At 40.2% G+C, this 13,830-nt stretch overlaps 1 protein-coding gene across 1 annotated transcript in view; it reads left to right on the forward strand.

Moving 5' to 3' along the window:
- cc2d2a (coiled-coil and C2 domain containing 2A) overlaps positions 1–13,830 on the forward strand; it is a 196,464-nt gene that overhangs the window by 102,869 nt on the left and 79,765 nt on the right. Inside the window, exons 16-17 of the mRNA XM_087986613.1 lie at positions 10,190–10,330; positions 12,914–13,070. Coding sequence (XP_087842739.1) covers positions 10,190–10,330; positions 12,914–13,070 — 298 coding nt within the window. The remainder of the gene's footprint in view (positions 1–10,189; positions 10,331–12,913; positions 13,071–13,830) is intronic.

Below are 13,830 nucleotides of genomic sequence, written 5' to 3' on the forward strand. Positions count from 1 at the left end.
TTTACGTAGAGAGTTGTGAATGCATGGAATGCGTTGGCCAGCGGTGGTGGTGGAAACAGAGTCATTAGGGACATTTAAGCGACTGCTGGACATGCACATGGACAGCAGTGAATTGAGGGGTTCGTAGGTTAGATTATTTTATTTTCGATTAGGAATAATCCTCTGCATAACATTGCGAGCCAAAGGGCCTGTTCTGTGTTCTAATAAGTCATCATTCTCATATGGTCTCATTCTTTTAAGTTCTGAAGAAATGTCACTGGACTCCAAATGTTAACTTTGCTCTATCCACAGATGCTGCCAGACCTGCTGAATCTTTCCAGCAATTTCTGATTTTGATTCTCATATTCTGTCGATTTTAATGACATATATAGATCTGAAGAGTATTCTTATTCACTAGTCATAACAATAAAATGTCAATATGATCATAAAGCAGATGTTAGAATTGTGTTAAAAGAAGGAAATTAGACCCTTTGTATCTGATCTGACCTTTATTCTTGACAATGCACATCCTGTATTGATACACAGCCTTCACTTGTTGCAACGTGTATTGTCATTTACCATTATATTTTTGGAGGTCTGACATTTCCAACACTTCAGAGTTTATATCTATGTCAAAGTTACTTTTAACTAAAAGGGCAGGAGCTGGGTGGGGAGATTCCTTTCTCCATAACTTTTCTTTGTGCAAGCTGTTGACTGGTTGCTCATTCTAGTGGAGCATTAAACCAGTAATGCATAGGATTGGAAATGAGCAACATTGCGAAGTTACTGCAGTGAAGTGCAGCACCAGGTCAGCAGAGCTTGTGCTGTGGCACATGTAGAAGTAATGGCTCAATTTTCCAAGCTATGATATGGATCAGGTGAAACAGCTTCATCTAAAATTAATGACCAGATGCAGGGAAAAAAAACATCAGTAACTGGTCATCGGTGCCAGATTTGGAAGTGATTACCATTCATGAATCATTCTCTACAACCAGAACAATGTTCAGTTCAGAAATAACATACAGCTCAGCTGAATGAGGTACAGCATTTCCTGAGACAGATAGATGCCACCAGATATTTGTTCTTGCACAGTGTTATTCCAGCTTCCCATATCAAATGACATGGCTCATTCTGGTTGGTATCATCCACTTGGTGGTGCTATGTACAATAACCGTGTTTAGTTTTGCTCATGAATAGTGCAGATAAATTAGTGGAATCCATCACAACAACAACCACGTTTATTAAGAGCTGAGATTTATGGTAGTAATTGTGAAATTGTCAGGCTTTGCTGTCATTTTCTTCTCAAGTGTGCGCATGAAGTTAAACAGGAAACTGAGGATTGTCAGAGATTCTAGGGGTGCAGTGAAATCAATTATAATAGTAGGTTGAAATTTATGGATCAGAGACCAAAAGTCTGAAGGCACAGTCCTTAAACAAACTGTACAGACAGGATCCTATTTAGATCAAACACCTTTTGGAACATTCATGAGCAATAAAGACATCCTAACGTTATTAAAAGCCAAAATAACACAAGCGCTGGGATGATAACAGAAAGACTGTATCAATCATCTCATTAAATGAGGATTGAGTCAATGAACTGATTAAAGATCATCATCTTTGATAAACAATGAAAAGATCAAGATCGGGGAGAGTTTTAAAGCTAATGCAAAGTTTAACTTTTTAATTTATTATTTTTGGGAGGCAGTGATGAGAATGTAAATAAAAGGTTAAACATGTTAATGAAAAAGTTGAAATTATACTTAAAGGGAGATATAGAGTAATGAGAAAGTGATGTATGTGATAATGTAAAATTTATATCCACAGCCATGGGCAAGAATCTGAAAATAAACATAGAATAATCTGTACACGAGAAATGTAAGTGATGTACTTACTTAGAAGTGTAGAAGGGGCTATAATATATATAAAAAAAAGAGATTTATACAAATCTGTCAGAGTCTGATGTTAGGGTGGCATGATGATTCAGTGGTCAGCACTGCTGGCTCGTATTACCTGGGACCCAGGTTCAATTCCCAGGCCTTGGGTGACTCTCTGTGTGGAGTCAGCACATTCTCCCCATGCCTGTGTGGGTTTCCATGGAGTACTCCAGTTTCCTCCCACAGTCCAAAGACGTGCAGTTTAGGTGGATTGGCCATACTAAATTCCCCATAATGTCCAGGATGTGCAAGTCAGGTGGATTGGCCATGGAGATAAGATGGGGAACTGAGTCAGGGTGGGATGCTGTTTGGTGGGTCAGTGCAGGCTCAATGGGCTTAATGGCCATTTTCTGCATTGTGAAGATTCTATGAATTAACAATGTTTATTATTTTTGTCTCACTGTAGAAACCCTTGAAAAATGTTGCATAGAGTGTAATTGGATATTTAACTGCATACTAAATGTTGCTGAGAAACCTATTCCTGCTGTGGAATATTTATGGCCCTGACAAATTGTTTCTGGAGTGTCATGTTTCCAACTTTTTAAGATATTATTTTATAAGTTAGTTTATAATAAAGACACAAAGGTAGCAAGTGGGAGTAAAACAGTAGTAAAAGCAGACATGTAGCTGAGTAGGTGCTAAAAGTGTGCATGGAAACAGGGGACAGGGCTCAGATATTAAATAAATACTTTGGATCTTATCTAGAAGTGGAGAGAGCATGAGCTGGAAAATGTTGGCTATAACCAGTGATGCCCATAGGTGTCATTGAAGGATTAAGAAGGAATTACCCCAGTGGATTGTATCTTTTTCAGTGGTGACAATCTGACCCACTCCACCCCATTGAGGGTATTGTCAAGTTCCTAACTGTATACTGAAGTTACAGGCGTGTTTGAGATCTGGACCAGCAAAAGGCAAGTCGAGGTAACTCGGAAGGTAAATCAAAATGGAGTGATCCTCCGTCCAGTTGCATTGCTACCAGGTCTTTTATGAGCAGCTCAAAGTCTATCACTCTTGTTGCAGACCTGTCTTTTACAAAAGAATCTCCAGCAGCATGCAGCAAAAAATAAGGAGCAACATGTGCATTGGAATGTAAATGTGACCAGGACTAAGCAGACCTGCAACTATCCACCCACAAAGCCCTCTGCCAAAGCAATTGGATCAAAGGAGGACCCCACAACAGGGAAGCAGTCTAAATCCTGCCCTTGGCAAGAAACCACTGATAACATCCAGGGACTCTTTAGTTCAAATGGGTCAGACCAAAGCAGTTTCTTTAATCTATTACAGGTGAAATAATTTTTAATCACTACAGAGGTGCAGGAACAGCCCTAAGTACTGTAAAAGACAAATGGTGAGGACAATTGGGGGAAAAAAATGGACTTTAAAATGAGTGTAAAGATCACTCCATTAATGTGCATAGTGTTAAATCCACTATACGATGTTTGAACCTTTGATTACCTGGCCAATATTAAAGCAGTTGTGTGTGATACTGCACCTTGCCTCTTAGCTCACAATAGTAGACCAGGGACCATCGATCTGGTGAACTCTGGCCTGGATATTCTCTGTGAGCAGATGACTTCACTACCTCTAACATTCAGGAGTTGATGAATGAGCATTTCATCATAGCAGATGCAATGTACAAAAATGCCCTGCTCTGGTTAATTAACATGTTCTCCTTGTCTCCAAACCACGGGCAACTGGATGTCCTTCAGCAGCACCTGGGGCTGCTGCCATCTAGGCAGTGATTACAACAGCATCGCTGCTGTAGCTAGACAATCTGGCGCTCCTAGAAATGGTAAAAGATGTCAGACTGCACAACATTTTCAGCAATCCTGTAAGAAGCATCACTGTTTAGACTAGACTATATTAGATTAGATTTTACGCTGCTTAGATACACCTGGTCAAGGCCAGACTGGTCTTTCTGTTCCAGGATAGACTTCCTATTTGTGTACGGTGTGCTCACGGTCAGATCTAACAAGGTCCAGTTGGTATTCTCTGACCCTTGCCGTCTGCTCCCTGACTGGTCTTCCTGGAGGAGACAAAGGGCTCCCAGAAGAACAAGGAAACCTACCTCAGGAAATATCAAGGAACTTAAGAGCGTCGAAAGGTTGGATAACGGTGACAAGTCTCTTTGACTCTCCAGGACTCTAGTGGGAGGCAATCAGGGTGAGCATCAAGAGGTTCTTCATCTTCAAAAGTGTTCAGAAAGTGACAGAGGAGCGGAAGGAAACGTGCTGACTCCAGGAAAGTACGCACTATCTTCTCCAGCTGCAGTCAGTGGGGATTGATATCAATGAGGATCTCAGAGACATGAATGAACATGCCTTATTCATGGTCTCAGAACCTCTGAGATCATCTCTGGTCAGAGTTTGTGGAGTGGGATGAGACATGCTTACATTTCTACTTCCAGAAGATACAGAGAGAACTCTGGGACTAACAGCCTGAAGGAAAAGGATGACTTGGTGAAGTCATTGCAGTCTAACATTTTGAGAATCATTAAATCCTTTAATATAGACTATGATATGAAATCCACGGATTACTGACCTCCCAGTAATTCCTGCCCTCTGTCACAAATCTGTACCAAGGTCTAGACAAACCACCAATATTGGGGGAACTATTAAGGCCCTTTGAGAAGAGTAAAATGATAAGTTATATTCATTTTTGTAGGACTTGATCAAGCAGAACCTGTTTGGAGGTGTTCAGAGTATGTTTCTGGCTGACGGCTTATCCGATTCCATAAAGAAAGGCTTTATTACCCACTTCCACAAGTGGGAAGGAGAAGAGGGAAGAATTTAAAAACCCATCTCACTGCTGAATGTGGATTACCAACTTCTGGTCCAAAGCCAGCTGATGGGGTCAGGTGTTCTGTGGAGTTGGTGATTCACCCTGACCAGATTGTGTTGTATTTGGCAGGAAGATCTCTGAGAGACTTGTGCTGCTCAGGGATACGATCTCCTATTGTGGGACGGGGAGGTTGAAAGGTGACCTTGCCTCATCGGTCTGCACCAGGAGGACAGAATATTGGTTGTGCTGCCTAAAATTGGGTTTAGGGAGGGAATCTGTAACTGGATTTGATTATACGCAAACATCAGTTGCACAGTTACCATCAACATGTATGGAAACAGAAAGCTTTTTGATCAAATCTGTAGTCAGACAATGCTGCCCTCTTTCCCCTATTCATATGTTGTATAGAGCTTTTGCCAGTCTGTCAGGAAGGCTGCAAGTGTGAAAGGATGACTATTCCAGGTTTTTGGAGGCTCTCCAATTCCTGTACATAGATGATGGCACCATTTTCTGTTCGGGACAGCTGTCAGTGTGCAGATGCGTAAGCATCTGTGACCAGAACAAACTGATCGCCAAAGCCCACATAAATCAAGGCATGAGCAAGGCCATGCTGTTTGAAAATTGATCCTCTGTCCCCATCACCATGAGCTCAGATTAAATGAAGGTACTGAGGAATATGGATCAGAGAGGCTGCGACATTAAAAACGGAAAGGAATAATTAGCCATGGTCTGACATCTGAACACATGGGAGGGATGCTTTGTCTCCATTCTGGGTAAGAACCTGGTCATTAGTACAAGGCCCTTCCCATGTTGCTATGCATGGTGCAGGTCAGACCCATTTCCCACAATACATTGTGGCAATCACCCAGTCCACCTCCCCTTTATCTGGGGGATGAAAATGGACCCTGTTCACATTGACACAATGTACAGCCCTCTAGATAAAGGGGGAGAAAAAGAACCAACACCACCCTCATCCTGGTAACCACTTCTGGAGCAGCTTCTTCAAGCCTAGTCCTTCAATATGCAAACACCAAGTTTGCTACCTGTCTCCAGTGTTTATAAGGATGGGTTTGACCACGTTATCATGGAAAGCTCCAGACAGTTAAATTATGCCATATCACCTGACCCCCATGAGTAAGGTAATGCAGAAAGTCTCTGTGACTACACCTTTATCAAGCGGTGATCAGCACGTAATGTCTCCTGAGGCCCAGAAGCAGAGGAGACAGTAGATCCTGTCAGTTCCTTCTCCAGTCTACCAGAGTCATTTGGGCTGTGCCTCATCACCTCATCAGATCCTTTCTGCAAACCCAAAATCACACTCCTTCAGCATGCTTCCCTAAAGGTGACACTGGTAGAGAAGAAACTGTTATCTATCTCCTCATGGAATGTCCATTGCAGAGAAAGTCTGAAAATAAATGCAATGGTTTTTATTGAGGTTCATCCTGAGCAGCTTTGGAATGCTCAATGGGCTCTTCCCAGGACACACTCTGAGACAAATATTATCTCCGCATGGTGGACCAGCCACTTCCTGCAAGATAATCCTTAATCTGCCTGAAGCTCGCTGCCAGAGTGAGGATTGTCCTTGACGGAATGTTGCGGACCTACACATTCCAAAATACAGGACTGCACATTGTGGGATGTAGTAAAGTTTGGTGCAGCTTCTGTAAAGGCTTAATGGGAAAAGTTTGTGTCTAAGGCCTTTTAGCCATAGTATACCTTGGAGCTGGAATTTTTTAAAACCTTGGGCTGTGTACATCAGAGAATTCTGTTGTAGATTAAGAGTATTGAAATGGTAATAGCGTATGTCAGAGTGAAATGCTGTGTGGAGAACTGTCCATTGATTGCATGAATTATAATTTGTAATGTCTTGCACTTAGCCTGCATATGTTATATGGGATGTATTCACATTGCTAAGTGTGAAGATTATAAAAATTGTACAAGTTGAATTTTCTTGAAAGTTGTCTAGTGTTTAAGTTGAAATGACTTTGTTGCAAATTTAATGAGTAAAGTTTTTTGGGGGGAAAAAGTGCTTGATATCTGACTACACCAAAGAAGTTGATGACCTCATCATAATGAGAGAGAGGAGATTGTTTTAAAGTTGAGGGTTTATAATTGATGAATAGAAGATGTAGTTGTGCTGTCTTGCTGAAGTGCTGGAATAGACTGGGGAATAGATCAATGGAGAAACAGAGGCAGACATTTAAAGGGCTACTTAATAATGTTCAGAATAAGAACATTACTGCTGTAAAGAAAAATTCTAAAGGGAAGTCCCACAATCTGTGGTCGACTAAAGAAGTTAAGGAAACATCAAACTGAAGTAAAAGTAATTTAACTACTTAAAGACAAGTGGCAGGTCAGATGATTGGACAGAATATGTAGGATGATTAAATGGTTAAGCAGAAGGACAAAATTACAGAATGGAAAGAAGCTAATTAAGAATGTAAAACAGAAAGCGAGAATTTGTACAAGTACTTAAAAATGTAAAGGGTAAGAATTGTGAGCATTGGTCCTCTGGAGAATGGGAATGAAGAGTTGATTGTAGATATGAAGGAAATGGGCAAAAGGAGAAAGGAACTTAATGAAATTACAATCAAGAGGGAAGCAGCATAAATCAAACTGATGGAGCTGCTGTCTGACAAATCTCAGGGTACAGATGGATTTCATCCAAGGATCTTAAAAGAAGTGACTAATGAGCTAGTAAATGCATTGTTGTTAATTCTTCAAGTCTGTAGTTTCAGAAAAGGTTCAATTAAACTGAGAAAACAAATCTAACCCCTCTAATTCAAGCAGAGAGGAAGGTTGAAAACAAGAACCTGTTGGAGAGTTAACTTGATGTCTGTTGTGGAGAAAGTGGTTGAATCAATATTAAGGAAGTTATAGTGGGCACTTGGAAAGACTCGTATAGCATTTTGAAGTTTCTATTTTTATAACCTGCATTTTTCTCATTCTGTTAAGGATTTAGCTTTCTGTTGGTCCAATATCTTCACCTTCATGTCCTGTTCAACTCTTCAAAGGTTTTAGTTTTGTTTCTATTTTCTTTGAAACCTGGACTTCTTCCACATGCTGCTTTCATAGTTGTTTGGCTTCTTGTGTATGTCTTGCTTGGGTTGTTCATTGGAACATCGTTGTTGGCATTTATTCCCGAAAGGTCAGTTTCATGAATGATTTGCAGTTCCTTTATATGTGCTGTGCATCTCCACCTGTCCTTGTAGATATAAAGTCATAGAGATGTACAGCATGGAAACAGACCCTTCGGTCCCATCCGTCCATGCCGACCAGATATCCCAACCCAATCTCGTCCCACCTGCCAGCACCCGGCCCATATCCCTCCAAACCTTTCTTATTCATATACCCATCCAAATGCCTCTTAAATGTTGCAATTGTGCCAGCCTCCACCACTTCCTCTGGCAGCTCATTCCATACACGTACCACTCCCTGTGTGAAAAAGTTGCCCCTTAGGTCTCTTTTATATCTTTCCCCTCTCACCATAAACCTATGCCCTCTAGTTCTGGACTCTTCAGCGTTATTTTGAGCTCAAGTCAGTTTCTCAATAGCTGCCACTGCTCAGCTTGATCTACTTTATGTTTGAGTCGCGTCAGATCTTCCTAGAAACTGGCAGTCATTTAAATCAGATTGATACAAAGTTTGTAGTTCATCGAGCTTCCTGTTCCTTGCAGCTCTTTATTCATCTTTGCAAGCTGAGCAAAGGCATCTCCTCAAGACTTCTTCATCTCAGTCGATACTTTCAAATTTGTATTTATCCCCAACCTGTAGTTCAGGCTTTTCCTCTTGGGATTTCATTTTTCTCTTCACGACAGAAGCTGAGATTTTAGTTTCACTAATTGAGAAGAATGTGAAATGGGAACATTGGAACTTGAGTCAGCTATTCAGCCCATTGAGCCTGCCCTGCCTTTTAATATAATTGTGGTTGATTGAATACTCAATCCTTTTATCCACATCACCCCCTTACCCCTGTGTACCATTGGCAATCAGAAACTTATCTATCTCTGTACATACACAAAGCCTAAGATTCCACAGCCATCTGTGGTTGAGAATTCCAAAGGTTCACAAACCTCTGAATTTAAAAAAAAATCTTCTCCTCTCTGATCAAAGTGGTATTTCTCTTATTTTGAGCCCCGGGTTCTAAACCTGCATCTACTCTGTCTATGTCATTAAGTATATTGTAAGTTTCAGTGAGGTCACCTCATTACTCAAAAATCTAGAGAATACAGACACTGTTTGGCCAACTCTCCTCACAGGAAAGTCCTGCCACCATGGTGAACCTTTGTCCCTCAGTGGCAGTAATATCTTTCCTGGGACAAGAAGACCAAAACTTCATACACTACTCCAAATCTGGCCTAATCAAGCTCCGATACAATTGAAGCAAGGCTTTATTACTCCAGTAGTTTTATTTTTTCCATTCTTCTTTCTTTTCAGTTATGCCAGTGTTTCTTGAATAAGTAACTGTAGTCTATGTTATGTCTCTGCAATTCAACTGATTCGTGAATTGTGACTGGTGTGAGATGGTGGCATTCTTGTGGGGTCTACCTGCACTTGCTGGTCCAGCAGCAATCTACAGAGGACAATCTAAAACATCCAAGTGAATCGATTGCTTTTGCATTTGAAAGTGATAGTTCACCAGTCCCATGTTTAGAAACAATCATATGCTGACAGTTTGCTTTCGTAAGGTTGACTTTGTGCGTGAATGCATGTGGTTTGAAATTTTCAGGAACACTATAGTAGTACTAAACCTTATGTCCATCCTAGCAAAGAATAATGAGTCTCCAGTTTTCAGAAGACAGATATGTTGAAGTTTTGCAAACGTTTTAGATCATGTGATTGTCAGGCAGAGTCTCAACAATGTGTATATGCAACAGATAGAAAGCTTAAAGGTGAACTCTGTTAAGGCCGTTGGCAAGATACTCGTACAACAGAAAATTCTGCCAATACTCAGGAAGTCTGGCAGTATCTATGGAAAGTGAAACTTAACATTTCAGTTCTCTTAGTTCTGATAAAAGGCTACAAATCTGAAATGTTAACTCTATGCATCCCTCCATGGATACTCCCAGACCTGCTGAGTATTAGTATCATTTTCTGTTTTTATTTTATTCCAGTCTTTTACTAGAAAAATTTAGGCATCTAGTGTTGGAAGTTGATTGTATAGTAAATTAATGTGCCTTCAATTTTAAAATATTTACTAGTGTTTGAATTCAATCGTCAGATCAAATAGGTTACATTTAAACTCACAAAGCGACTCTTGGCATAGGTTCTGTCATTTTTCTAGGTCAGATGTTACTGCAGAATTCTTAACAATATGATGGTGTCATTTGGAAACCAGCAATGCAAAGGGATGGAAGGTCTCACTAAAATCTAGACATTAACACTACTACACCAAACTAATGTGCAATCAATGGTTGCAAGAGTGGAAATTTTTTCATTCAGTTCAAGTTAGTTGTGACCATAAGCTAATGATCAGTCCAAATGTCATTTCACAGAACAACCCGACGAATGTGTCACATGGAACAGGAGAAAGATTGGACTCTGCTGAAGAACCTTGTCAAAGTGTGGAAAGACGTCAAGTCACTCAGAGAATTCCAGAAATTTACTAATACACCTGTAAAACTGTGTCTTAGAAGGTAAACGTCTGACAATCTTTACAATTCTTGTATGTTAGTTCTAATTTGCTTCATTGGGCACTTTGGCATAGAGCTTATCTTACAATGTTGTAAAAAGCATGACCATCCCAGACACCCTTCTTTACCTCAGTTCCTGCCTTCCATCAAGAAGAAAAGTCAGACAGTCCCCAGGTTGTGAACGTGGTCCATTCTCTAGTCTGTTTGCAAATCGATTGGTATGCAAGTCAGAGCATAATGCAGGGCAATATAAAATAGTTGTTTGTAAGTACAAGGAAACACTTGTATGTCAGGTCTTTACAATTGCACCACTGACGAGATGGCACTTCTAAATACAAGCATCCTTAAGTCAGATGTTTGTAAATTGGAGACCCCTAGATAGTGAGCAGAAAGTTGAGGAAACTCAACAAAATATTAAATCAGTTAAATTTCTATTTTGATTAAATTGAAGTTACTGAGGAGGAAAAATAGCAAATGGAAAGAAGTTATAACGCAGGGACCAGATGGTGCAAATCGATGATTGACAAAACCCATGATGAATGTGAACATTAGGATTTATAATGGAAGAGCTTAACACAAACGTCTGCCAAAAATTTGATGGAAATAGTACGTAAATGTTAGATATATAGAATGATTCCGATATTGAAATGTGTACATGCATCTGCTGATCCCTGTGATGAAATTACAACATCACAATCATTTCCAGATACTATCTGTAATAAATTATTACAACATTTTGGGTAGTGGGGCAGGGAAAAATTATTGAACCAGGTCATTGGTATTCAGTTTAAGGTTTCCATTATGAATCAAGGTCTGGAAAACAAATCAAACGACTTGTCACATCTGTTTGAATTTGTCTAGCTTGCAACCCATTACTATGTCCAATAGTGTAGCAATTGCTTCCAACACATGGCAGTATTCAGAGGATGTACAGTTTCTCTTCCCAGTTATATCAATAACGTAGGTCTTCTCTGAAGTCTGACCTCTGGCAGCTGGAAAAATTCTGCAAAGCTAGCCAGTGCCACAGACTGAGTATAACCAGACTATGGATGGGCTGGCTGAATACAATACATAATCCTTCAACAGAATTTTCCAGTATCTCTGTAAGATGAGTAGTGTTTATAAAATGTTTTCTGAAGTGGGTGGCACACTGGGATCACAAGCTCAGATAACCGTGTGGTAGATTGTTATATTTACCATGATTCTTGGGTAGGTCTGGATCCAGATTATTTGCAGCCTATAAGACCATGTCGAACATCACATTTGATTTCAACCTCCTTTTCCTAATGTGCTCATATGTTCAGCTACCAGCTGGGATTGCTGAATATAAATCAGGAGTGAATTCCTATCAGATATTCCCTGCCTTGCTGCACGATTACACTTACGCTGAGAATAAATCACCATAGATTCTGAAGATTTTTGGATTTTTAAAAATTTAATTTGGACTTTGTTTTGAAGAGCGTAATAGTAAGTCCATTTCAGTAGTTAGGTCAATTTTCCAGTGGGGGAGAAAAGGACAAAACAAATGACCTTTGAAGCACATATCCTGCATTCACTCTACGCTTGAGTCATGGATTATGCTGTGTGGGTATAGAGGCTTTGCAACTGTCCCAAGCAATCACTTGGAACAGACACTAAGCTACATGTTTTTTCCCTTTCGGGGTATGTTTTGCAATTGAGCTGAGCAGACATGAGACCTTAAATGCTGAGTACAGCGAATGCTGGAAATCTGAAACATACACAGAATGCTGGAGAAACTCAAGGAAGTTCTGAATAAGAATCATACTGGACTTGAAAGGTTAACTGTGTTTCTCTCCCTACAAATTCTGCCAGACCTGCTGAGTTTTTCCACCATTCTCTGTGTTTGTTTCAGACATGACACTTGCCTCAATCAATCTTTTAGTTGTATGGCCTGCTTACCCAGCATTCCTTAAAGGAACCTTACAGGCCATTCCTGAGGGAAATGGCCAGCCTTTGCTTGCCCCACTCCACCCAGCAGTTTTCCAACAGGCACCCTATGGCAGTATGGTAGGTGTCAGAAGTTCACTGCTTTTTAAAGTGAGGACCAAGAATCAATATCAACCAGGTCTTGGGACTTGATTGTTCAAATATGTGGACTACTTTCTGTGTCTGGTTAAGAACGTAGGAGCAGAAAAAGACCATTTGGCCCATCGATTCTGCTGCGCCATTCAGTAAGATCATGGCTAATCATAACCCTTAATTCCTTTACTGTTCAAAAATCTACCTTTGTTGTAGAAAATTCAACAAGGTAGCCTCAACTGCTTCACTGGGCAGGGAATTCCACAGATTCACAACTCTGTGGGTGAAGAAGTTCCTTCTCAACTCAGTCCTAAGTCTGCTCCCCCTTATTTTGAGATTATGCCCCCTAGTTCTACTTTCACTTGCCAGTGGAAACAATTTCTCTGATTCTATCTTACCTATTCCCTTCATAAGTTTATACGTTTCCTTAAGATCATCCTTCCTTCTTCTAAATTCCAATGAATATAGACCTAGTCTACTGAATGATTCTAACAGGGTTTCGCCCCAAAATTTTTTTTTTAAATCGAGTATGTGCCAATATTGCAGGCAAGAGGTTAACCGGAAAGCTGATGAAATAAATTATGAACGTGAAATCCAAACTGAGGTTGCGGAACTTTTGGAAGACTACCAAGAAGAATATGAGAATAAACTAGCAGAATATAAAAAGAAGTATGAAGAATGGAAGGCCTGGAGAAAGGCGAAGGTTTGTGTTTCTGCTTTTGTCTTGCCTGCAAATTATGATTATTATAAATATGGTTAACTACAGTTAGATGCATGTCTGATTAAAAGGCATATTTCATTCCAGGTTACTGGTTCACAAGGCTATTTTGGCTTTCTGTCTATCTGCTACATGTTTAGTTCATTCTCTTTAAACAGAATGCATTTGTTTATGACCAACATGCTTACTGCCTGAGGGAAGAATGAAATGCCTCTGTTTCATTAAGGCATTGATTGCCCCTCCACCACACCCATTATGAAATTGGCCAGGCGACAAGAAGCAATCACCTGCGTTTTATGAACTGATAATCAGCTAATTGAAGTTCAACAAAAATCTAAGAGAATCGCAGCCTGTAAATTCCCCTTTCTCCAATTTACACAAAGCCTAGATTCTTGTTCCCATCTGCAGTTTTAGGAACTTCAGACAGAAATCCAAACATGTATTTAGAAGAATAAGTAGAATCTATCTTTTGTTTTTACTTTTCACTTGTCATGCTTGAGATTATGTTTGATTGATATTGCTGTCTATAGATAGTAATTGAGATGTTACCCAGTGTCACGATATTGATTAGGGGTATGGTTAGCCCAGTTGGCTATGCAGAGTAACAGCAACAGCATGGGTTCAGTTCTCGCACTGGCTGATGTTAGCATGAAGGTCTCTCCCTCTCAACCTCTCCTTTGCCTGAGGAATGGTGACCTTCAGGTTTAACCACACCAATCACCTCTCTCTAATTTAGAGAGCAGCC

Source organism: Chiloscyllium plagiosum, unplaced genomic scaffold (assembly GCF_037043375.1).
Source record: "Chiloscyllium plagiosum isolate Xiang-an unplaced genomic scaffold, Cpla_swu_hap1 HiC_scaffold_1, whole genome shotgun sequence".
NCBI classification, from domain to species: domain Eukaryota; kingdom Metazoa; phylum Chordata; class Chondrichthyes; order Orectolobiformes; family Hemiscylliidae; genus Chiloscyllium; species Chiloscyllium plagiosum.